Source organism: Stegostoma tigrinum, chromosome 14 (assembly GCF_030684315.1).
Source record: "Stegostoma tigrinum isolate sSteTig4 chromosome 14, sSteTig4.hap1, whole genome shotgun sequence".
In the NCBI taxonomy this organism is placed as follows: domain Eukaryota; kingdom Metazoa; phylum Chordata; class Chondrichthyes; order Orectolobiformes; family Stegostomatidae; genus Stegostoma; species Stegostoma tigrinum.
Genome location: NC_081367.1, coordinates 10154014 through 10180804, shown reverse-complemented (window position 1 = coordinate 10180804; position 26791 = coordinate 10154014). Strand labels below are relative to the sequence as shown.

At 42.7% G+C, this 26791-nt stretch overlaps 1 protein-coding gene across 27 annotated transcripts in view; it reads right to left on the bottom strand.

Moving 5' to 3' along the window:
* The window catches only part of kif1aa (kinesin family member 1Aa), a 259928-nt gene that overhangs the window by 7715 nt on the left and 225422 nt on the right, over positions 1 to 26791 (bottom strand). For 14 of the 27 annotated variants that reach the window (XM_059650980.1, XM_059650983.1, XM_048541718.2 and 11 more), the window contains 9 exons: positions 26161 to 26184; positions 12983 to 13097; positions 11753 to 11886; positions 9267 to 9328; positions 8514 to 8659; positions 6164 to 6373; positions 5380 to 5451; positions 4209 to 4333; positions 2921 to 3064 (listed from right to left, as the gene is read on the bottom strand). In XM_059650980.1, coding sequence (XP_059506963.1) covers positions 2921 to 3064; positions 4209 to 4333; positions 5380 to 5451; positions 6164 to 6373; positions 8514 to 8659; positions 9267 to 9328; positions 11753 to 11886; positions 12983 to 13097; positions 26161 to 26184 — 1032 coding nt within the window. The remainder of the gene's footprint in view (positions 1 to 2920; positions 3065 to 4208; positions 4334 to 5379; positions 5452 to 6163; positions 6374 to 8513; positions 8660 to 9266; positions 9329 to 11752; positions 11887 to 12982; positions 13098 to 26160; positions 26185 to 26791) is intronic. The other 13 variants (XM_048541717.2, XM_059650985.1, XM_048541735.2 and 10 more) reach the window with 1 other exon arrangement.

The following is a 26791-nucleotide window of genomic DNA, read 5'->3' as shown; positions in this document are numbered from 1 at the left end:
CGACTAATTAAGGTAGCGTGGATGACTTTCTTTATATGGACTTCAGTACAGTGTTTGATAAGGCCCTGCATGATAGATTGGTTAGTAAGGTTGGACCACATGGGATCCAGGGGAAGCTAGCCATTTGGATACAAAATTGCCTGAAGGTGGGAGACAGGGAATGGTGGTGGAGTTCTCTGAACAGTGGTGTGCTGCAAAGATCGGTGCTGGAACCACTGCTTTTCATAATTTTCAGAATTGATTTGAATGTGAATGTAGGACAATTGGTTAGTAAGTTTGTAGATGACACCAAAATAGATGGCGTAATGGACAGCGAAGAAGGGCCTTGATCAGATGGGCCAATAGGCCATGGAGTGGCAGATGGAGTTTAGAGTCATAGAGTCATACAGCATGGAAACAGACCCTTCATTCCAACCAGTCCACGCTGACCATGTTCCTAAACTAAACTAGTCCTACTTGCCTGCATTTGGCCCATACCTATCTAAACCTTTCCAATTCATGTACTTATGCAAATATCTTTTAAATGTTGTAACTCTGTCTGCATCCATCACTTCCTCAGGCAGTTAATTCCACATGCTCTATGTCAAAATGTTGCCCCTCATGTCCTTTTTTAAATCTTTCTCCTCTTATCTTAAAAATATGACTCCTAGTTCTAAACTCCCTCACCCTAGGCAAAAGACCCTTGTCATTCACCTTATCCATGCCCCTCATGATTTTATAAACCTTTATAAGGTCACCCCTCAATCTCTTATACTCCAGTGTAAAAAGTCCCAGACTATCTTTATAACTCAAACTGTCCAGTCCTGGCAATATCCTGGTAAATCTTTTCTGCACCTTCTCCAATTTAATAATATACTTCCAATAACAGGGCAACCAGAACTACACATAATATGCCAGAAAAGGGCTCACCAACATCCTGTACTACATCGACATGATGTCCCAACTTCTATTCAAAGGTTTGAGCAATGAAGACAAGCAAGTTAAATGCCATCTTAACACCCTGTCTACATGTGACACAAATTTCAAAGAATTAAGTGCCTGAATCCATAGGTCTCTCTCTTCTACAACACTACCTAGGGCACTACCATCAATAGTACAAGTCCTGCCCTTGTTTGCTTTACCAAAATGCAATACCTTGTATTTCTCCAAGTTAAACTCCATCTGCCACTCCTCAGCCCATTGACCCAATTGATTGTAATCTTACAAAGATGTAATTCAGATAAATTTGAAGTGTTACATTTTGGTAAGGCAAACCAGGGCAGGCCTTTTACAGTTAATGGTCAGGCCCTAGGGAGTGTTGCTGAACAAACAAACTTAGGAGTACAGGTGCATAGCTCCTTGAAAGTCGTGTTGCAAGTAGACAGGGTGATGGAGAAGATATTTGATACGCTAGCCTTTATTGGTCAGTGATAGGAGGTAGAATGTCATGTTGTGACTATACAGGATATAGGTGGGACCATTTTCAGAATACAGCGTACAATTCTGATTACCCTTCCATTTGAAGGATGTTGTTAAACTTGAGAGGGTGCAGAAAAGATTTAAAAGGATGCTGCTGGGACTGGAGGGTTTGAGCTATCGGGAGAGGCTGCATAGACTGGGTTTTTCTTTCCTTGGAGCATCGGAGACTGAGAAGTGACTTCATAGAGGATTATAAAATCATGAGGGGCATGGACAGGGTGAATAGCCAAGGTCTTTTTCCTAGAGGGCACAGGCTTAAGGTGAGAGGGGAAAGGTTTCAAAAGGATGTGCATGGTATATTTTTCATGAAGAGGTTGGTGCCTGTATGGAACAAGCTGCCAGATGAAGTGGTGGAGGGTGATACAATTACAACATTTAAAAGACATCTGGATGGGTACATGAATAGGAACAGTTTAGAGGGATATGGGCCAAATGCTGGCAAAATGGAACGAGGTCAGATTGGGATGTTTGGTCAGCGTGGATGAGTAGGAACAATGGGTCTGTTTCTGTGCTGTATGGCTCAATGACTCTTAGTATTTAGAGCTCTTGTTAAATTGGACCTGGAATACCACCTTCAATTCTGAACACCACATCTTCTGAAAGGATGTTTTAACCATATGCAGGTTACAGATTTACGAGAATGATTCTGGGATTAAAAGAATTACATTGAGGACAAGTTGCATTGACTGGCTGTGCTCCTCTGAGAATTGAAGATGAATGAATAAACTCCTTGAGGCATTTACGATGATTAAAGGGTTTGGAAGGGTAAATAGGAAGAAACTATTTATCATGTGTCAGAATCCCTGATAATGGGGATGTAATATTGAAGTTAAAACTAGGCTATGCAGGAGTGATCAGAAAACACTACTTCAGATCAAGTACACTGGAAATATCGTGCTCACTAAAAAAAAGCCACTGAGGCTGTGGGGCCAAACAAAATACCAAAACTAAGATTGTTAGATTCTTTTTCAGTATGGGTTATGGCACAAAGGCAGGTAAGTGAGGTGAAAATACAGACAGGCCATAATCCAATGAATGCTGAAGTAGGCTCTGTCCGATTCTATACCCCATGCTTTCCAAGTAAAAGGTCTGTGCTAGCAAGGGAAGGTTTTTGCAGTTCCTAGTCCCCTTCCCAAAAACCCTCATATCGTGACTGGGACAAAGGGCTTCCAAAAGGCGTCTGGATTTATAAGGAGGCTATGAATTTATAAGGGAACAGGAACCCACCTAGCTCGAAGTATCCAATCTCTCTTCTGGCTGTCTTGGCTGCAGCCCACTCACAAGTGCAGCAAATCAAGCTCACGTGGCTCATTTGCACACTGGGTGGGCCTCCCGAATGTACAGTATAATCAATTTGGAAACAATATGAAAGGAGAGATTGTGATCACTGGAAAGGAGTGGTTGAGATCATTGATGGTGTATGAGCCTGTGAAAAGGAGGAGAGGTCACACTTTCCCTGTACCTCACTCTAATCTCCTGGATGTCGGCTACAAACATGCGAGCGCTGCCTTTCTCATCCTTGCCGGCAACAGGAGATTTCTTCAGTTCACCTTCCTGTAGTGAATCAGGATCTGGACTGATTGCTCTGGATTGGGCCTCAGGAGTCCTAGTACGGAGAGAAAAGCATTTAAAAGATGGCCCTTCATCCCCACACATGCTTTGGTCACCTAATCTAGAGATTGATGGCTTTCTTTCACTTAACATGGATGATATAAGCATTGCAAGCAAGGCCAGCAGAGATTGCTTGCCTCCAGTTGTCCTTTGCTGAGTAGCTCATTCAGAGATTTCATGTTATTTATACCTCTCTATATCTCCCAGTGCCTCACTGAAATATTCTCTGCTTTAGTTAGTAACACTCTGATGTAGCCCATATTCTGTAGTGGTATGCAACCCTTCATTTTAACAAGCTAACATACCTTATAATAAAGCTTTTCATGTACCACATGTTCCTCACTGTGACAATTGCAAACATACCTCTTGCACTTCAGTTTAATACCTTGTGATGTACCTTAAATTACAGTAATCTCTGATATGACCATCTGCACATCTCACTATCACAGTCTCTGACAGATACTGCATCCCTCACTCTCTTTCAAGCCAAGTCCTTCAATGTAACAGAAGTTTACATACCTTGCAACCTTCACTGTCTCACGCGCTAAACATGGGAGCCTTGATTATATTTTCTAGTCAACCTTGTTTATAGTTTCAAGACCTCCTGACTCAGAGATTGGGACATTACCACCAGCCCTTAATGGGCTATTTGTTCTTTTATTAATAGGGTTAGATGCCAGAGGGCAGTTTCTTCAATTTAAACAAAAATGTTTTGAAAAAAAATTAGCCTATTCAGAGATTTTATTACACACCTTTGGAGCAGGTGGGGCTTGAACTCAGGTCTCCTAGTCCAGGGGCAGGGACACTATTACTGTGCCACAGAGGGCCCAATGGGCTATTTGTTTTTTTATTAAATGTATTTGCATTTACATAGCAGTTTTTTTTCTAATCAACCTGTTCAGAGATATTACTACAGGCCTCTGGAGCAGGTGGGACTTGAACCGGGGTCTTGCGGTCCCTCCAGGGGGAGGGGCACTACCACTGTGCCACAAGATGGTCCAATGGGCTACTTATTAAAGGCTAAATATACCCTGCCACAGCTGCTCAGGAGGAAGCTTTTCGCTTCATGTGTTACTGTGGATGTTGGAGAGAATATGTAAAGGTAAACTGGGAAATTATTGAAAAACGTGGGCTGTAACCTGAGCTCTGGGGAGATGTATTGTCCTTCCAGCAGAGAGGGACAGGTCGAGGAAGGGGGCAGTGTGGTGTTGCTCAATGTGGAGAATGATGTGTCCCTTGTCAGTGTGACAGACATCTCAGATATCTGTAAAACAAGAAAGAGAACAGTCTGAGATTTTCTTGTATTCATCTTCTAATAGACAATCTTCATCACTTTGATGCCAGTCACTTTTCCCTCTTCTTCCATTCCTACTCCCTTCCAAAGACACAGAGTCCAGCTCTATGGAGGCCAACTGTGCCTGGGCAGTCATGTGTGTGAAGCTTGGTAGCGATGGTTAGAAAAGTGTTTGACTGTTGGGGTGTCACAGTTCGGCCCATTGTTCAAATCTGGAGTGGAAACCCCAAGGTAATTACTCTTCCTTTTGTGTCAAACAATGATCACAGAAGCCAACTGAAATAATCCTACTTCCAAATGCGGCTCAGGAAACTACATTTATAGAACCCAGAGAATCACATTGCATTTGACCCACTGTGACTATGACAGTCCTTTGCAATAGCAATCTAGAAGGCTCACTTCCCCTCAACATCTTTTGCACGACCAGAAACACAGGTAATTGATTTCATTGTGTATCCTTTAATAGTATTCTGCAATATAGAAGGTATTCTATTAGGTATACTAAACTTACTTAAGATATATAAAGATATTTGCAAATGGGGCTATGATATCTAAAGGTACATAAGGGATTCTAAAGGTATACAATAGACAAGGTATTGTACAATATCTTTTGGTTACAGTCTCTCCATTTGATGGTGATACCCACAAGGTATTGTATCAATCAAAACTCCTGATCCTGATTGCAAAGGGTTGTCTGTAGCCCTGACTAAGAAATCTCCCACAATGAGTACTCTCCTATTTTGATGTACCTTCCCATGTCACCCTTATATTGTCCTATGCTCTATGTTGTTGTGGGGTTGGGTTCCTTTGAGCTGTTGTCATGGGCCATCCCATAATTGGCCAGGCATTAAATATCCAGGACTTACCATCCAACAGATACCCTCGCCAAGCTACCCATTTCCTCACACTTGTCCATTGATTGGTACATGCACAATTACACCACTACCAGAAAATGATGTCAAGATGCATATCATATTAAGTTAAGTTAAAGTAAATCTCACAAAGTGTCAGCATACCTTGCTCTCACTGGCACTGATACAGACATGGCTGTACTCCCTATTAAATGTGTGAGATAGAAGTCGGAGGCACTGGAAGAGAGAACAACGCCTATTAGTTTCTGATTATATTGTTTCATCAACAAACCTTTCTGTTCACGGCTGAGCCAGTTCCTTCCTCATGCCCAAAGTCAGGTAAGGGCTAACCACACTGCTGTAGATTTGGAGTTACATGCAGCCAGACCGGGTAAAAACAGCAGGATCCATCCTCCGTTAATGAATCAGATAAGTTTCTCCAAAAATCAGCAACAAGAAATTCAATCAGACTTGTCAGACATGACCTTTAAAATCAACTGAATATTTATGTTTCCAGTCACGTTGTCCTTAAATGTAGACTCTAACATTTGATTAACTGATTTATAACCCCTCGATTTTCCTCCATCAGCTTTATCGGCCAATGACGGGAGAAGGGTATTTTCCAATTAAAGGGATCCCAAATCGCCAAAAGATTACAATGAAGGCATGCACGACATTTTCACCTAGGTTTTTATAACCAGCACATGGGGAGCATTACATTACATCTTAGTCATGCTGTATCTGTCCTGGGAGTTTGTTGGTGACACTGGGATAGAGAGTGAAAAATAATACCATTCCATTAATTAACATCCTTCACTCAATAAGAACACAATTTCACCAAAAACGACTTGAGGCAGAATTTATATTCTACTGAGGGATAGGCGAGAGCTCAAGTTTCACTTCCTTCGACCTTATGCTCTCCTAGAGGGAATTCTCTTTGGTTCCCTACCTTAGCTGCTAATTCTTTCTGCCGTTTAGTGGTGGTGCAGGTAGAGGTTGGCATGTCATTGCTGCCTGTTGAGTGTAGACTGTACGTTGAGGAGACGCTTTGGGATTCGCTGAGGTCCTCACTGGTGTAAGAGGAGACCGAATCGCAACCTGACCTCAGTGTGCTCTCCAGCTTCTCACGCAATAACAGATAGTGTCGGGTCTTTTCCACCTGCAGGTCAAGAAACAGGCAAGGATCTCAACAAAAAATCTTTGCATTACCTCAAAATATGACTGCTCTCTACTTGATGAAGAAGTGAAAAATAGAGTACAAGAGTATGTTTTGGGGGAACATGCAAACTGATTGTAATAGCTTCGATAGTTCTGTGAAGAGAAAGAAGATTAGTGATGACAAATCCAGGCCCCTTACAGTCAGAAACAGGAGAAATGATGATGAGGAACAAAGAGGTGACAGACCAATTAAATACACAGTAGACAAACAGGAAGCTGGAAGCACACAGCAGGCCAGGCAGCATCTGGAGGAAAGGAGCAGTCAATGTTTTAGATATTACCCTTCTTCAGAACTGGATGTGGGCATAGGGGGAGCTGCAGATAAAGGGTAGGGGGAGGGGGTAGCAGAATGGTGGTGATAAATGGATACTGGTGGTAGTTATGACCTGGTTGGTCGATGGGAGGGATGAATCTGGTCAGCGGATGGGAGGGAGGGTCAGAAGGTAGAATGGAAGGGAGGAGGTGGGGCTAGAAGAGGAGGCAGTGTATGGGTGGGAAGGTGGTTTGAAATTGGAGAACTCAATGTTGGGTCTTCCGGGCTGTAGGGTGTCTAGGCGGAAGGTAAGGTGTTGTTTTTCAAATTTGCTTTCTGTGTTGCTATGACCCTGGGGGAGGCTGAGGATGGGCATGTCAGAGGGGGCGTGGGACAGGGAGTTGGAATGGGCGGCGGATGCCTGGGAGGTTAGGTTAGCCATAACGGGCCAGGCAGAAATTCTCAGCATAAACAATCACCTAATCCATGTTTTGTCTCACTGATGTACAGAAGACCACATTGGGAGCACCAGAATGCAATAGACTAGGTTGAAGGAGATGCAGGTGAAGCTCTGCCTCACTTGGGATGGCTGTTTAGGGCCTTGAATGGTGGTGTGGGAGGTGGCGTGTGGGCACGTGTTGCATCTTATTAAATACATACTGTGACATTATCTTCACAAAGAAAGGCACAAATAACATTCAAAAAATATTGCGGCATGAATGGTCTAGTGAGTGGAAGAAACTGAATGAAATCAATATTGGTGGGGAAATAGTGTTGGAGACTTTGAAGAGGTTAAGAGCCAATAAATCCATACAGCCCAATAATCTATATCCCAGAGTACTTAGTACATAAATTGATGTGACTTTTCAAGATTCTGTGGACTTTCAAACAGTTCCTATGGTTGAAGTGTTAAAATTTAAAAAAATAAGTAGAGAGAGAAAACAGGGAACAATAGACCACTTACCTAATATTGGTGGTGGAGAAAATGCTACAGACATTAAAAATTATTTAATAGCAGAGCTCTTGGGAAACAGTGACAAAATTGGACAGGGTCAGTATGTATTGCTGAAAGGGAAATCATGTTGACAAATCTCGTGGAATTTTTCAGGGCTATAATTAGTAGAGTTGATCAGGGAGCACCAGTGGATGTGGTTTACTTAGACTTTCAGAAGGCTTTTGATAAGGTCTGACATAAGACATTAGCACATAGAATTAAAGTGCATGGATTGGGGGGCAGTACAGAGAACTAGTTGGCAGACAAGAAACAAAGAATAGGAATAAATGGGACTTTTTTGAAGTGCCAGGCAGTGACTGGTCGGGATCAGTACTCGGACCACAACCATTCACAATATATATTAATGATGTGAATGAGGGAACTAAAGGCAATATCACAAAGATTGCAGACACAACAAAGCTGCATGGGAGGATGAGCTGTGAAGAGGATGCATTAGGGTTAGTGAGTGGGCAAATACAGCGGGCAGATGAAGTCAGGAAGGCAGATTCTTATGTGAATGATGATAGATTGGGAAAGGGAGATGTGTAACAAAACCTGGTCCTCTGTGTCCACAGATCAAAGGCAATGACTGATGTCAATAGGGATGCTGTCCAAGTCCTACTAACAGGCCTGTTGAAACTCAGTGTCTGAGTTCACAAATGAAGGACTCATGGGATCCCAAACAGCACCCAGGGTTGGTGGAACTCAAATCCCAGCAAGAATCATTTCCTTCAGGTGAAGGGGGCAAAGAAAAGCTTTCCTTCTGATAAAGTTAAGTATAATGTCAATCTTTCCCACTGGCAGAGGAATGCCCCAGTCAAGTGGTTCACGCACCTCTTGTAAAAGGCTCAGTTTCTCCAATTCCCATTGGTGGTCCAGAATGAGGCTGTCACTTCGAGGCCGCCACCCGGCCAGGTTCTCTTCCCCACGAACGTAGGCAACGGAGGTGTCAAGGACCCGTCTACGTCTTCGCTGCATGCCTGTAAAGGATACAGAGTCTCAGTGTCCCTACAGGCCACAAAACGGCAGTTGAGCCAATTCGCCAAAAGGAGCAAAGATACATGCCGAACAAGGGCCAGAAAGTTGTCCCAGCAATAAAAGGACCCCAATGGAGGGTCTCTATCATTGGTCAAATTGCTGGTGCTTGACAAAGAGCAAAGGAGTTGACTCCCAACATGCAAATGGGCCATGGTCCCTGTGGAGCACCACAGTGTCAGTGGCAGAACTGTCACAGTCAGGTCCCAGAAATATAAAGCATGATGGGAATAAATCTCATACCTTCAGCCCTCTCACTTTTCATCAATATTTTCTCAACTTATGATTGCTGCAAAGAAGCGTCTGGTATTTCCTCAGTAGTTATCGCCTGCAATAAATGCTGCCAAATGATGGATATAGCTGTAGCTTATATTATAGCTTTAATGTTTGCCCACCCACTACCCATGGAGGACCTCTTGTGCTTTGTCACATCTGGCATGCAGTCTGCAATGTGAGGGCTCTCAATAACCCAAAATCCTTCCAAAAGAAAAGGCCACATTTTCACAAGTTTAAACAGCGAGATTTGTCAGACACAAGAACTACAGCTCCAACCTGGGCTAACAGCATCAGCGACTCGGCATAGGCTCAGTTCGTACACACCAGTCACTCGATTACTGTGGGAATAAGAACAAGGAAATTCATAACAGATAGCCAGTTCACAATATCAAGTTTTTTTTTATTAATGGGATGAGGGCAACACTGGCTAGGCCGTCATTTATTGCCCATCCCTAATTGTCCACAGGAGGATTAAGAGTCAACTGTATTGCTGTAGGTCTGGAGTCATATGTAGGCCAGACCAGGTAGGGAGGGCAGTTTCCCTCCCTGAAGGGCATTAGTGGCCCATTTGGGTTTTTCCAATAATCAGCAATGGATATATGGTCATCATTAGACTCTTAATTCAATATTTTTATTGAATTCAAATTCCAATATCTGTCATGGCAGGATTTGAACACAAGCCCCCAGAATACTTACCTGGGTCACTAGTTTAACCATCCAGCGATAACACAACAGGCCATCGTTTGTCACCTTACACTGTAAAGCTCTGTCTTCCTAGGGATCTCATGAATGGGGCCTCTTCCCAACTAGTGCCATTTCATTGTTGGCTTTTCTCATGTGACCAGATGTGGTGCTTACACTCACAGACAGGAAGAATTGCCGTGTAAATTCACCTTCACTGTCTCCTCCAGACAGCTCTTTCAGAAAAGAGACAAGTCTCCCCACTCATTCAAACTGTCTCCCATAAATAATTCTTTTCAATGCTGGGAAAAGTTAACAAAGTGCCTTAACATAAGAAATGATTGCAGCTATTCTTCCCATTTCTCTCTAGAACAGTTTTGATTTGACTGTCGCTGTCTAGATTAATGCTGTTACCTGGTAATTTATTAAAACAAGTCATGATTATCCTTTGTCTAAAAATGTTCCTTTGCTCTGCTGATTTTATCCATTTACAACCCATGGGATATGAATACTTTCCATGTACTAATTACTGATCTAGCTTAAAAATTCTAATGGGGTCACGTCACTATTAGCTTTTTTCTGAAGTGAATGAGTCCAATTTCCTCAATCTTTCTCCAAACAAAATTTGAATGACTGGAAAAACCAAAGTCCCTCTTTATTTGTTTCAACAAACACTTACACAATTTGCCAATCTCCAAGATCAGTGTACAGAAAACTGCGCCATTAATAAATTTAGCCATCATCCTTTCATGCTCTCAAGAAAGAATCTTTATCCTCAGTGAATGAGGTGAGAAGCTCTGTCCTTGGTGCTGCAGACTTTAGTGAAGGCAGCCCCAGGCTCCTTTCACAACAAGGTTCCTATTTGGTACCTCAGTGTCCTTCAGTCTGATCTTAACATATAACATAGTGTGGAGCTAGAGGAAAACAGCATGCCAGGCAGCATTAGAGGAGCAAGAAAGTTGATGTTTTGGGTCAGGATCCTTCTTCAGAAAAAGGGTCTTTTCTGAAGAAGGGTCCTGACCCGAAACGTCAACTTTCCTGCTCCTCTGATGCTGCCTTGCCTGCTGTGTTCCTCTAGCTCCACATTGTGTTATCTCTGACTCTAGCATCTGCACTTCTTACTGTCTCTGATCTTAACATGTGTTGTCACCATCAATTTTAAGCCGTGACCAACCACAGCACTAATAGCAGTCTATTCCTGGACCAATAATTAGATGGAACACCTCTCTTGTTCTCAGGAGAGCTAGCAGAGTTTACCACAATTAGGACAATAGACCAATTCATCAGCCTTTGCGCCAGAGTCCATTTTCTGAAAATGATGTAAACTGGTTATCAAGAGATTATGATTGGCTCCTGTTTAAGACCCCATGCAACCCTCTGTTTTCTGACAACAATATGTTATTGTTGAGTTTTTCAAGGCATTTTCTGAAGGATCAAAGCCAGTACTAGAATCCTATGCCCCAGTACACCCTTTCCAGCTCTTACTCCATTTTAGTTTATGTGCTCTTATTGAAATGTCTATAATCCTCTGAGAGTTTGACAGGTAGATGCTGAGGGAGGACATTCCCTGTCAAGTAGGAATCTAGACCTCGGGGACACAGTTCCCAAATAAGAGATCTCTCAGTTAAAAAGGGCTTGAAAAGAGATTTATTCTCTCAGAGGCCCATTAATCTTTGGAATTCTCTTCACCAGTGGGCAAACCTGAGTTGGACATAGTTTTGATCAACAAATGAGCTAAGGACTATGTGGGACAGACAGGGAAGTGGAGTTAAGGTCAAGATCAGATCCACCAAGATCTTGCCAAATGTTGGAACAAGCTAAGTGGTCTATTCCAGCTACTAACTTACGTGTTTGTTTTAATCCCTTTCCTACTCTTCTCTTTCACTTTGCAACTTAGTTTGCGCGGTGATCTTGAGCTCAAACGCAAGACAATCATATTTATATGAACACTGACCCCAGAGATTGAAGGGCCAGCTCTTCCCTGCCCATGTGGTTGATAAATCACAACATACGCTTCACCAGGAGTGAATGAGTGCCCATTGACATAGGCTGCAGACCTTCAGCAGCAGGCAGCCTCTTACCTCTCTGAAGCTTTGAGTGTTCCACTGCCAAAGAGGTTGCGGATAGAACGGGAGGCTGGCAGCCTGGCATCTCGTGTATAGAACACCATGCAGAAGTCTTTAGTAACAACTGCAGGCTGTGTACAGTTCTCCATCTGCCAAAGAGAGATGAGAGATTTACAAAAGTTTTACAATGTGATGAGGAGCAATTTTTTAATCTTTCTTAGCTTCTGATTGGAACTTCTCTTCCCAGTTAAGATCGGTGATCCTGAAAGTTGTATTTCAATGGAAAAATTGCTTTGTTTAAAAGGAAACTGCTTTTGTTTGGTTTCCTGGAATGCCATCAAATTCCTCATCAACACACAATCACACTGGAAAAATATTGAGCAACATCACTCACAACAAGATTATAGGTTGGATTGTGGAGGGAAAATAAAAGCAGTCACACTAGTGCAGCACACAGAGGACAAAGAGCGAGCTTTATCCCATATCTAGCTCAGGATGTAACTGCCTTGAGGGTGGTTAATGGGTCAATGCAGAGGAAGTTGAAGCCTGTATCTTATCCTATGCTGCATCTATCCTGTGAGTGTTCAATGGGACAGTGTAGATGAGGATTAACTCTGTGTCTCACCCTATGCTGCACCAAATCTGGGAGTGTTGAGTGGGACAGTGTAAAGGTTGCTAACTCTGAATCATACCCTAAGTTGCATCTATCTTGGGAGTGTTTAATGGGGCAGCTTAGAGAAAGCTTAACTCTATCTCACCCTATGCTGCATCTATCCTCGAGTGTTTAATGGGACAGTGTACAGGGAGCTTAACTCTGAATCAAACCTGCGCTGTACCTGTCTTTGGAGTATTTAATGGACTTTGTGGAGGATGCTTTGCCAAGTAAATAAACCATGTTCTCCTTGCTCTTTGATGAATGACTGCAGAGTAAGCCTTACACTTTATTACACCATGTACTGTATCTACCCTGGAAGTGATTGATGGAGACAGATGAGAGGAAGCTTAACTTCCCATTCAACCCCACACTGCACCTGTGTGGCAAGTGTTTGATGGGCAGCATAGAGGAAACTTTATATTCATCTCATTTTGTAGCTGCCCTGTTGGGGTCTGATACTGAAAGTGGGTGCCTGAAATAAAAACCTTTAAGATTTGCCATGATTTATGTCCCTTGTGTTGTTGAGTACAAAATTCCCAGGAAGCTGGAAGGTGGAATACAGACTCTGCTTATTTGGGGCAAGAACTTACCTCCAAATACGCTGACAATGTCATGTAGATCTTCTCTCCATATGGGGTCACTCTGTTCAGCAGCAGGGAGTTATGCATGGAGCTATCCCAGCCTGCTTCAAATCGGTAAAAGGTTCTGCAAAAATGGCACTATCCAGTCAGACCACATCACTTCTCAAACACAGACCTGCTGTTTTATATTTGCTTTCTGCTACAAATAACAGGAGCCACTGGGAGACAGAACAGTCTCAAATATAACCTGACAATCAGCAATAAATACTATTGGCCAGTTGCTTATTAACTCTGCAACTGAGTTGGAACTGGGCAGAGGTAATATTTTTACCACTGTTGTTTAGTCCATTTATCTGTGAATAATTTATTTTTTAAAAAAAAGATGGATTTCAACAAAATACGATACACTGATAGGGTATGGCCCCCAGTAAAATTGGTTAGTTCTGTTGAAGGTACAGATCTGGAGCCTGGAATTTTTTTAAAGCATGTGTCAACATTGGGAAATAGATTTTGAATGTTAATTGTTTTTAGAATTTATCACAGCTGTCAAAATGTGTGCAGAGTTTTGAGAGCAGGCTGTTGGATCTGAATTGTCCTGAAGCCCCCTCAGGGAGATGGAAGCTCTGAATGAAAAAAAAACAATCTTATCTCAGCTATGGAATTAGAGAGCATCAATCTTGTAGGGAAAAGCCTTAAGAACGAGCTGCAGAATTTAATGATAGAAAAGTGAAAATGCGATTGCAAATTTTATTGATGTATTTTATGAGACCAAATGAGCAGCTAGAACTGTACGTTATAAGTTACAATGTAGCTCGAAGGCTAAAATAACATAGTTATTGACTCTACGGAGTATAGACTTATCTTTCATGGAGCAGTTCATCCTCTCTCGTGTGTAGCACATTACAAGAAATAATGGTGATTCCTAGCACCTCACTAAGTCCCAAACACAAGTTAATTTAACCTGGCTTCATTCTCTGCCCATTGCTGATAATGACTAAGAGTGTTGACTACCTGGAACAGCAGGAAAGGTATCAGTATCCCAGTATCAGCAAGTACTAAGCCATACATGTTGGCTGGCTGTTTCACAGCAGGGGTCGTCAATTGGATGCCCAGGCACCTTTCAACAAACAGGGCATTTCCCAATCTAGGCTGAGCTTGAGGTTGTGGTTGGGGTTCAGGGGTGTCTGCAATGGGAGGAAATGAAACATTGTGCTCACAGAACATCAGCCCATGCCTGTCTTTCTTTTCCACTGGCATCAAATGGAGGGTGGTATAAAACGTTGATAGGTTCATGGACAATCTCTGATGGTTCTGTAGACTGTTCTCAGAGGTGGGAATGACAGTCAACTTTATTTAATTTACAGGCAGGAAACAACCCAGAATGCTCCTGTAGCACCTCAGTTTCTTTTCCTACTATTGGTTGTTTCACCATCTGCAGTGAGCCAATTATTTTTGAACCTGCCAGGTCATCCGCAAGATGAAATCAGTGCCCCTATAGGCATCTAAATGCAAATTCCCTACACTAAGTCACTCTTCACCCAACTTTATGCATTACAACTGGTTTGTAGCCTATGGGGTGGATATGGAGAGGGTGGAAAAGAGCTTTACCAGTTTGTTGCCTGGATTGGAGTGTATTAGGTACAAGGAGAGGTTGGACAAACTTGGATATTTTTTGGTAGAGTATTTGAGGCTGAGGGGCAACTGAGTGAAGAATATAAAATTATGTGAGGCATAGATAGGGTGGACAGTTGGTGTCTTTTTCCCAGAATGAAAATGTCAAATAGTAGGGTCCATAGGTTTAAAGTGGGAGGGTGGAAGCTCAAAGGAGATGTGCGAGGCAAATGTTTTTACACAGAGCTGGATCAGGTGGCGGCAGTAGATCAGATAGCAATGTTTAAACATCGACATGGACAGGCAGGGAATACAGGGATGCAGACCATAGGCAAGCAGATGGGTTTAGTTTAGAATGGCATTATGGTCAGCACAGACGTGGTGGGCTGAAAGGCCTGTTCCTGTGCTGTACTGTTCTATGTTCTTTATTCACTGAGCTCAGTTGTGTTCATTGGCGACCAGCTTAGGACAATGAGATGGAGATACTCCCAATCCTACAAGAATATAGTTCCCTCCTTTTACGGAGATGTGTTGTGCCTAACCAACAATTCGCAACTGACCAAGGCCGCGCCAGTTTCCCATATGTGGGCAAATCCATCCTGGATTGGCTAGTGAACTGATCCGGATTTTACATCAATTGGATGAGGTTTAAAAGTTTCTTCAATAGGACATTAGCCAAACTGAACCACCATTTCATCAGGAATTCGCCAAAACGGAAAAATCATAGCAATAGGACAGGGTAAATGCTGCTGACTGATGGCACGAATGAACCTTACTGGAACACAAATAGCATTTTGTAAAATTTGCTCAATTAAGAGATAATATGAGAAGCGTATGGGAAGGCATCATAATGGTTGAGGCAAAGGGAGCTTCAGAACAAGGGAGGGAGAAGAGGAGGATCAGGGAGGGGAATCAGGAGACTTAAGGGAGGGAAACTTGCAGAAAGAGGTCAGAGACTGAGGGGAAAGGAGGCCATCATGGAGAGGTCTGGAGTTGAGTCAGAGAGAGGTCAAGCACTGAGAGTGGGAGAGAAGGAGGTCAGGAATCAAGGGGGAAGGACAGCAGGACGGAGAAATCAGGAATTGAGGGTGATGGAAGTGGGTGGTTGCAGGAGGGAAGGAAATCAAGAATCAGAAGTCAGGGATCAAGGAAGAGGACGACTGGGAGTTACAAGAGGGAGATCAGGACTTGGGAGAAAGGGAATCAGGGAGAATTATGATGAGTGGACCTGGCAATCTGGACTGAGGAAGGGAATCAATGGTCAGGTCCAGGGCCTGGTGTTGGGATGTTGAGCATATTCAGCCTGTGAGGGGCAGCATTTGGATTAGTTCTTCTGCTAATGTGACTTCCTTTTTAAATATAGGTGACCTTTAGGATTGATGTCTCTGAGTGTACTCCACAAATAGCACTGGCTGCTCAGGGCAAATCACTTGAGCTACAGGGAGAGGCTGAATAGGCTGGGGCTATTTTCCCTGGAGTATCAGAGGCTGAGGGGTGAACTTATAGAAGCTTATAAAATCATGAGGGGTGTGGATAGGGTGAATATCCAAGGTCTTTTCCCCTGAGTAGCGGAGTCCAAAACCAGGGGAATGGATTTAAGGTGAGAGGAGAAAGATTTAGACTGGACCTAAGGGGCAACTTTTTTTATGCAGAGAATAGTGTGTATACGAAATGAGCTGCCAGAGGAGACGGTGGAGTCTGGTATAATGACAACATTTAAAAGGCATCCAGATGGGTATATGAATAGGAAGGGTTTAGAGAGATACAGGCCAAATGCTGGCAAATGGGACTAGATTTATCTAGGGTATCTGGTCTGCATGGACAAGTTGAACCAAAGAGTCTGGTTGGTGCTGTACAACTCTATGACTCTATGACACTTCTGGACAGATGGACTAAGGTAGACGTTGGGTTCCATATTTCCTTATACAAATAAACACTTGTATTCAGCAGATGGAAGTTTGTAGTTGCTTCCTGCCTACCATTTAGGGATCTTAATAGCTGGATCTCATTTTCCAAGAGAATGAAAAATTGACTGATAATAGGGATGGTGTTACAGCAGAGATAAATTAGACATGACTGTGGAAGATGGTGTCAGAACTCTGACAGATGGTACAATACCTGAAAGATGGTGATGGTTATGAGATAGCTGAGTGACTCTCTTTTTATCCCAAGGATGGGACATAAACTTGCTGTTCAGGCTTTGAGTTGAGAGATAAGCAATCAGGTCATATAAATCAGAAGCCACTCTGAAAGTGAATGGCTGACATCTGTAAACTCATACTATGACGAACAGTGTAACGGGCAATTGCCCCTAAAATTCTACCTATATCAAGAGAAAGATCTCCCAGGGTCCGACCAGAGGCCAATTCTACCATTCCCAATAACTAACATACTCAACTCCTGTTTTTGTAGAGAAAGCAAGAAACAACTTCACGACAATTACAAGACAAAAACATTTTTTCATACAAGATCAACGTATCTTTCTTCAGAATTAATTTAAATGCTGGAGTTTTATAAAGTAATTTGTCACAAGACAAATTCTCCGTGAAAGACAAAGAACTCAAGCCACCAATGACGAACACACTACAATACATCAAGGCCACACGAGGCAAAGAACAAATAATGTTACAGCCACCACCCACCATATGAAAAAGATAACAGTGCAAAGAATGTGTGAAACGTATTGCATATAAAATGGGTAACATAAAGAGCAAAGAGCACAAGATGCTTACTGTGCAAGACAAACATTACACAGTGTGGAACAAAGTCAGAGACAGCAACATTTTTCAGTTCCGTACTTACTATCATCTTTCAGATAGGTGACATAATAAACAGGACATTGATCGTCATTTTCAGAAGGGAATTTCATGGGTTTAGATTAAATTCGGACAGTGGGCCGGTTACCTCATACAAGCCTCCGCCATTGCTTGTTCCTCGATTGCTCCCAGAGCACAATTAGGCCAGCTGGGAGGTGAACTTTGTCATGTGCTTAACCTGATACTGCTGGCTGTAAATGCAAGTTCAATTTCCTAAACTAAGTCCTCGGCTGAATTTGTATTCTATTAGGTGAGGGAGATTAAGAAGTGACTTGATTGAGGTGTGTTGGGGATTGGTAGAAAGTGGAAGAGATCACAGTTAGATCTGCTGTGATTTTACTATATGGCAGCGCAAGATTGATTGACTAGATGGCTGAATCCTCCTTCTATTTCTTATGATCTGATATAAAGCGACGAAAGAAGTTGATGGGTAATGAGGCAGGATGAACGAGTTATTTCCTTCAGTAACAAATTCCAGGAAAGGGGAATATAATATTAAATTAATGCTAGGCGAGCCACAAGTGATGTTAGAGAGCATTCTCTCATACATGGGAAATCTGATAATGTCTTCTCTGCATGGCTGTTTTGGCGAGATTGACTGAAAATTTCAAAACTAATCTTGTTAGATTTTTGTTAGACAAGGATATTAATGGAAAATGTAACTGAGTTGCAGATCTGGCAATGACCCAGTTGAGAGATGGTACAGATACAATGAGCTGAATGGATTACTCTTAACCTTACATTCTTGAGAACACCTTCTTCGACAGGTAGGGTGTCTAGAATGCTCACAGAATGCAACAAGTAGCATGTATCAGTGGGGGCATGATAGAGGGGTACCCACACCAAGCTTTGAGCTTTTTGTGGAGTGGAGTCCCTAAGACTGCTGATGCTCAAAACACTCTCAGCTCCAACTTCACTATCACCAAGTCAGATATCCTGCAACAAGGTAGGTCAAACTTATCAGAAGCAAGTGCAATTCACAAGACAGATATGGGTATCATGTCAAGGAAATGTCTGTGATTTCTGCACATTTTAGTGACTGTTACTGGAAGCCAGGTGAAAGAGCAGGATGTGGTGGAAATAGACAACAGGGGAAACAACTTCAAAAAGGGAAGGTAAAAAGCATTTTTTTTCTGTCAACCCAATCAGGTGTTATAACATATTTCTCGTCCTAAACGGACTTGAATCTTGATCTTCTGGTCCAGAATTCAGGACTCTACCATGAACTTTGTGTAGGGCTTTTAAATCAATTCCCTGTCATTTTTCTCCTTTTGATGATGGCATGGCCTGCAGTGGATCTTCAGAGTTTTCTCTAGAGATCAATGTTCCTAACAAGCTACAATTCCTCAACTCCCGACAGGGGAATGTCAGTCTGGCGGAGAACTGTGTATACTGATTACATTCAGGCCTGACAGTTCAGTTGGATGGCCTGGGCTTTAAACAGAGATAGGAAGAACTGCACATGCTGGAGTCAGAGATAACACAGTGTGGAGCTGGAGGAACACAGCTGGCCAAGCAGCATCAGAGGAGCAGGAAAGTCTTCAGAAGGGTCCAGACTCAAAACCTTTCTGAAGAAGACCTGCCTGAAGAAGGGTCCAGACATGAAACATCAGCTTTCCTGCTCTTCTGATGCTGCCTGGCCTGCTGTGTTCCTCCAGCTCCACACTGTGTTATCTCTGGGCTCCAAACAACTAGCTACAGTAGCTTGTACACAGAACTGCTCAGGGGATTCAGGTTTTAGTCTATGGGGGATTTTTAGCCACTGATTATGATCCTTGGTGCGGTTTGAAGTGAAGAGAATAACTGGGAAAATCTGTTGTTTTCTGCTAGGGCAGAGCTTCTCACTGTGTCTCCAGTATTACACACTGCTGTACCTTATGAACGCTCTCTTAGCTGCTGCCCCCCTCACCTCAACAACAATAAGGTGGGTTTAACATTCAACCTAGTTCAAACATGGGTGTAATCTAGAATCTGAGATGGATGGAATTTTAATGCTATACATTTCATATTGTGGCTAAGATTTAGTGCTCTGTGGTGTCTGGCATCTTCAGTAGTGAGTAATCCTCTCCAAATCAGTGAGAAAGCTCACCTGATCAAGAACCAATCGGCCATCAATAGGCGACTAGCAGGTTTCTTGGCCTACTGTGTGCCTCAGCACTGCTCTGCCAGAAGCTGCTGGCCAATCAGAGGCATGCAGCCACTGGGAGCTACAGACCATTAGTGGAGGCCAGACTCTCTCAGTCATGAAGCTATGTACCAGTGAGAAAATAATTGATGTTTCTTGGGAGGAGGGAATCATAGATCGGGGGTCACAAGGGTAGAGTATTAGAGACCGGAATCTCATCAGTGCCAACCCATCTGATTGTTTCCCCTTCCCACTGCCTCTACAGGAAAATTTCTCTGAATTGTTTCACATTCTCAAAGCCTGCCTGAAGTCATAGAGCCATACAGCATGGAAGAGGCCTTCAGCCCATCGAGCCTATCTATACTGATCCCACTTTCCAGCACTTGGCCCATAGCCTTGAATGTTATAACATTTGAACATTCTCATCCATGTAACCTTTTAAAGGGTGTGCAGTTTCCCATCTCCACTACCCTCCCACACATTCCTACTGGACTATATTTTGTATCTCAATTGATGTTTATCCATTAATCCATACCTTGAGCTCAGTAATGCATCTCAGTCAGCATCTGGTGATACTGACCATCTCAAATAATATTATTCCACTTCCATCATATACTTGGTGTTATTTAGCACTCCCAAATAAAACTGAGTCACTGACTGAACTCAGCTGATGTTAATCCAGCTCCTTCGCACTGTCACTCAATAGCCCCCGGCATCCTGGATGAGTAACTGCATCTGTACTGAAGTTAATAAGGCTCCCTCACACTGTCACCTACTAACTCTTCCCCACTGCTGTGTAGCTAACTTTAGCTGTACTGATGTTAATCCAGGATTCCCACATTGTCACTTGGTCACCCGCAGGGCCCTGTGTTACTGATTGTATCTGTACTGATGTCAATATGGTACACTCACTGTCAGGTTTATGAAATCACTGTGAGTATGCAGTCACTGCTCATGATGTTATTGAAATGCTGAATAATAGAGCAGGACAGAGTCAGTGGATGCAGTGATACCTCTTAGGAGGTATTGCTTTGGAACTAGCAATCTGATATTGAGTTTCCCATTTTTGAGTGATCTGATTAAAAGAATGAGAAATAACTAAGACTTGGTGGCAGTAATTACAGGCACTCTGAGAGGTTGAGGCTGGTTGATGGTTGAAGGCTAAGGTCTTTGAATGCTTTCTTTATTGTAGAATCACCACATTAATGCTGCAGTGCATCCGTCACTCCAATTGAACTCTCCCTTCTGGTCTACAGGCAATGCCTGTCTGCACCCATTTCCAAGTATTCCAGCAAGGATCAATTCAGCAGGAGGCAGTTTGTGCCTTCATCTCACCACTGCTGGATTCAGAGTGGGGGAGTGACCAGGCCGATAAAGAATTTCAAGCTTTGATGGGTGAGGGCAGAGGATATTCTGTAATGTCACCTTTAGTTGATCAGTAGAATTATAGAAGCAATAGACTTAAGCCTGTGACGATTTTGTGGAATAATGTCATCGCCTTTAACATTATGAGTTAAAGCAAATATTTAAATTATATTATTTTGTAAGAAATAGTTCAGGAATATTCCTTCCTGTCCTGTTATGAGTGATTTCTGGTGCCTTTCAACTTCATTGAAATGGAAGAGAAATATTTAGGGACCAAGTGCAGATGTTATGGATAATTTCCTCTGCTCTAGAAAATGCTCATTAAGATTGTTGCCAAATGGACACACACTCTTGAAATAACCACAGCGACAGTAGAGGTCCTAAACTAACAGTCAACGGTAAATAAAACTCCAGCATCTCAGCCTCATTATTACTGCACAGTAGACTATTTGATGTGTTGGTCATGTACAGGTAATGGTTTGAGCCCAGAAGTGGACAACCATTCACTGACATCCCCATATTGTTCATATGATCACCAACACATGTGAGATAGAATCTTAGAATTAAATGCCATTTGATTTTTCTCCCTCAGTGCAATCCTGTAAGAGTTTGAATCCGCCACTATGTGGAGAAAGGGCTGGCCAGTGCTGGGATTCCTCTGTGGCCAGAGGCCCTGGTGTTCCTGGAACCTCTCTGGGCTGTGTGGCCTAAGGTGAAAGAAAGAGAGACAACACCACAACAGGAAGTCCTGTTTCTCAAAATACAATTCTGAAAGGCCACAATTATGTAACTGATCCTTCTTCCCACACCCTCTAAACTATCCCTGAATGCAGATGATAAGCAAGTTCCTAATGTCCTGAGGCAAAGGTGATTTTTCCAGCCAGTCACGAGGTGGGTCAGGGATAACCAGCTTGACTCTTAGTCTGTTTTACCCCTTCCTCCCAGTAACACGACAAAACTTTCTGCCTGTCCTAGGGCATTTACTCCCCTAACATTGCTAGCTGCAAATGATAAACTTCCTTCGTAAGGCAATCACACAGAGAAGTTACAAGCACCCTGTGCCGTGCTCTTTAGGAAACCAAAGCCTAGCCAATAAATGCTCTCTGCAGTTTTGAACTATGGATTTACACTTAATAAAAGGGGAAATAATACATGTGAATTTTAATTATAGCTCTTGCATGCCTCAGCACCCTTCTGGGATTATACAGCCGATGGGGATTTAGATGGTCTGACTTAGTTTGGTCTGGTCACAACACGAGCAACGGTCTCTGAAAGTGGTTGAGCCTAAAGGTTGGCGTTCAATCCACGTGGAAATGTACCTTACGTGGCTCCCTGCTCAACTCTGAGGCTGTTAGCAAAGGGAGAAAAGGAGATGTCTAAAGGGAAGAGAGATGGACAGAATGCTTTCAAAGATGACAGGGCTAATGACAGAAGTTGTATGGGAAACAGTACAAACAGCGATTGGATACGTGGCCATATTTTCTGCTTTGGGGGTTAGTTGAGAGATGAATATTTGCTGAACCAGGAGAAGATCTGCAGTGCTCCTTGAAACAGTGCCATGAGATCTTTAAGTTAAGATGAGAGGACCACTATCTCATTTGAAAGGGCATCTCCAACAACACAGCATTCCATTAGCCCTGTACTAAACTGTTAGCCTAGATTACATGCTCAAATCTTTAGTATGAACTTTGAGCCCATAGTCTTGGGGTATGAGGGCTATCATTGTGCCAAGACTGACAACTTGGCCAAAAGATCAGAAATAGAATATCAGCGAACATCTTCTCAACAGAATCACTACTTGATTCAAGTACCCACCAATGACTATTATTCACCAATATAAAATGATTGGCAACTTACCCCTATAGGGGGGTAGCACTGCCCTCATAGGGGTTAAGTGGAGACTTTATTTTCACTTCCTGTTCATGATGAACTTCAAGTTGTGTCGAAGAATATTTGTGTTGACAAACCGAAGGGGTTTCCTCTTGCTGATGTTTCAGGATATTTATGAAGGACGAGTTCATTTCCAATTTTTGCATCAATAATTGATGTCCAGTCCTCCCCCCATCTGACACGTCATGAATTGAGTATGGGGCAAACCTCGCTCTGTACTGTCCCTCAAAACAAAAGTACCCCTAGGTCAGGTGCTACAGAGGCTGGATTATAAAAAATCAAACACCTCCCACAGTGTGACCTCTCCCCTCACGTGACTCTCTTCCAGCATCACTTTACCTTTGACCCTCAGATAGCCTCCTGATTTCCTGTTGTGATGTTATGAATAGAGCACTTAAACAGTGCCCCTAGCCTCTTCTGTTTTCTTCAATCAGAAAAACAGGTCATTCTGGTTGCTGTCTAAACCATCCCTTAATTTTTTTCCCTGAAACATAACAACTGACAAGGGTGATGTTAGTAATATTATCAACAGATTTATGTTTGAGGGTGGATGAATTAGATGGCCTGCAAGATGTCTGAACTCAAGGCCAACATTTGTATGCACTGAAAGACCCCATAGCGATCAGCTCCATCCTTGGATATTGCCTGTAGCATACAGCTCTGGATTGTCAAGTCCATTATGAGTGGACCAATTTTGGATCGTCTGTGCTGGTCAAGCTCTGAACAGGCTTGATTGTTCAGGTTTGATCAAGGCACATTCACGGATATAAAGATACAGTATTACTCTTAAAGGCCTGTGCACAGATTTGTCATAATTAGTCCAGGCCCTGACCCCACTTGGATAATAAATGTTCACCTCATTAAACTTTGCACTACAACCAAACTCAGATGCGAAGGAGAAAGGCTCCACATTTTAAGATGGCTTTTCTGTTCATTTTAATCTTCATACTATCTCACTCCTTACCTTAGACAGTTCTAGCATTTAGACCTCTCTGTGAACACAATTGAAGATGCTTCATAATAGTGGGAAAGATGTATGTCTATGGAATGTAGACAGTTCGTGTCCTTCAAAATTGTCCCTATTTACAAAGTCTGAGCTTCAAATTCTGTCCAAACTCTGTGCAGGTTTGTTTTAGTCACACATCTCTTTGCTTCCCTGTACTTGTTCCTCACATTTTGTTCCATGATTACAAAGTTCTTGAATTCAAGACTTTTGACTGTAAAAGCTGACCTTGAACAGAAAGCAGTGAATAGGATGACTAATTCAATCATTATGCAATGTAGACTGGATCATTAAAGGGAAGAGAGGAAAATTAGGGGAAAAGGGGATTTGTCAGACGCGAGGAGAAAGAAAGAGAGCAAGAAAGCAAGAATGATAGAGAGGGACAGACAGACTAAGGAGCGCAAGGATTTAGAAATGGAGAAGGCAGCAAAAAGGAAGGACAAGACAGAATCGAGTGGGATTTGGTGGATCAGGGAAGCAAAAAGAAGGGAGAAAGGTAATAATAGAGGGAGAATGGGTGATGGAAGGAGGAAGGGATTAAGGAGAAAAAGAGAAATCCTAAGAAAGTTTCACATTTCTGCAATGCCTCATTTGTTGGAGGCATTCTAAAACAGTTACTAATCTTTCAGAATTCCACTACGCCAATTAGCCATGCCCTGCTGGAGCCCACTGCAGTTCCACTCAACATTTATCCGATTGATCCCCGCCCAAAGAGTGAAGGTGAAAATAAATGACTCCTGTAGTGACTGGTGTCATACAGACATCACAAATTAAAGGAAATTGAGATTTCTTCCCTTGAAGGACACTGGCGAGCAAAATTGGATTTTGTGTCAATCACTATTACAGATCCTAACATTTATTTCCAGATTAATTTACTCATTGAATATTAGATTACTCCAGCTGCCAGTAGTGGGATTGGGTCTGAGGGCTATGGATCACAACTGCAGGCCTCTGGATTAATAATAGTTATGTAACTACTTTGTTACTTTACCCCCGAAAATTGCATTGGAAGACAAATGAGTATCAGAGATACATGGCAATCATGTGACTGTACAGTTTCCCAATCTCCATTCCCTTCCAGTGAGATTCATTGATAGGATTCTGCTCTGTTATCTTCTCTCCAGTGGGCCAGAATTTTAATGCAACATCCATGCAACTGAATATTTGAACAGATCATAGTTGGCGATAAGAGTGGAATAATCTCAGTGTTTTTGATCTTTCCACCTCAAAGTCGGAGCCTCGTGTGTGGCTATTTCCAGAGCATTAACTTGCTCTGTCTCAGAGGTTGGATTCCACACCTGGACTGGTTGCCAGGGTGAGCAACTTTCTAACCATCATCATTGTAGCACCTTTAACACTTACCCCAACTCACTGCCTCCGAATCTTGTTAAGTGTTTTTCCCAATGACTCCCATGTCAACTTCACTAGATTTATTCTATCCATCTTTGGCTTCCTGCACCAATCCAGCCAGGTTCAATAAACAGAGCCTTGCCTTTCTTCTGGACACTCTGCAGTACTTTGTGTGGAACTCTCAGCATGATGTCTCATCTACCTATTTGTTCCTGTCATTCCACACCCTACTCCCTTCCATTTAGCAGGATTTGCACTCCTGTTTCTCATCTATCTGCAATGACAATCTGAACTACAGCCATCATGTGGAGCCTCATTCCTTATATTCTTGGAAACAGTAAGTTGCACAGTTGAGCTCTTTTGCAGTCTCCTTGTGGTGAAATACATAACACAGGAGGCTAGTTGGTCCAGTGCCACTCCATTCAACTTGCGAGCTGTTCCCCCCCATCATCTTTTCAATTTAGTCAATTTTGCAAAGGGATTCCCCACTAGCCAACCATCCTGATAATATCCAGGTCTTGGTTTTAAATTATCTTTCTGCTTTCCAAGTGGGAACAGACTGACAAATTTTTGAATTCATGTCAGCAGGCAGTACAATGTCAGTAAGTCATATTCGCTGAGGATTTGGGGTGGCACTTCACCTCCATTTTACTCGTGCTTTGGCAGAAAAGATGCAAAATCACTGTCCATCTCCCCTCTCATCCCCACTCACAGTTGTTGCTGCTGTTTTCCGCCACTGGGTTAAGATTTTGAAAGGGATGGAAATGGCTGCGATGACAGGCCAATAAGCAGGAGTACTGTCTCTTTGAAAAAATGCAATCTCACAATTCCGCAATAAAGACATTGTAAAAAGAGCACAAATATCATTGGAGGTCACAGCAGGTTGACAGATACAGGATACCAACAGGGGGGTAAATAAAACCGAAACAAGTGATACCAGTGAGTGTAACAAAAAGAAAAGGACTGGACATAAACTGGAAAGAGAAAGAGAGTGAGAGAGAGAGTGAAAGAAAAGTTCACTGTGTACCTATTGTCATTTCCATGTGTTATGCTTTGAGTGAAGACAACCCAGAGACAAACACAAAAGGGGAAAAAAAAGAAAAAAAATGTCAGAAGTTTAGTCCTTAGGACACTAGATGCCATGTCAGTAATGCCGACTTGAGCAACAGTGGGTGGGAAGGTGGTGCCAGTGGTGGAGGAAAGGAGGGATGGGGTGGGGGCAAAATTTAACCCTCCATCACATCTGAGTACAGACTGCCGATAAGCATTACGTGCAGTTTCCTCTGAGGCCAATAGAAATTCTGCAAAGACCTGGATGGTGAATTGATTGGGGCATAGGACACACTGTCAGTGTCGGGGTGAATCATCGGATGAAACTGAGGAGGAAGCTGGCCGTAAATATGTTGCAATCTCTTCCAATCGCTGCTGATGGGAACAGTCCTCCTCTGGGAATGACTTAATCCACCATTCCGTGTACACACTGAGTCAGTCACCATTACAATGCATGGTTCAGCAGTGAGTAATCCTTGCCCTGGTGAGGAAATGGCTACTTGATGCAGTCACACAGTTAAGTACTTGTAACCGGCAACTCCACACAGCTACACCATGATAATCCTTATCCTAGTGAACAAACAAGAACCCTGTGCAATGACACCGTG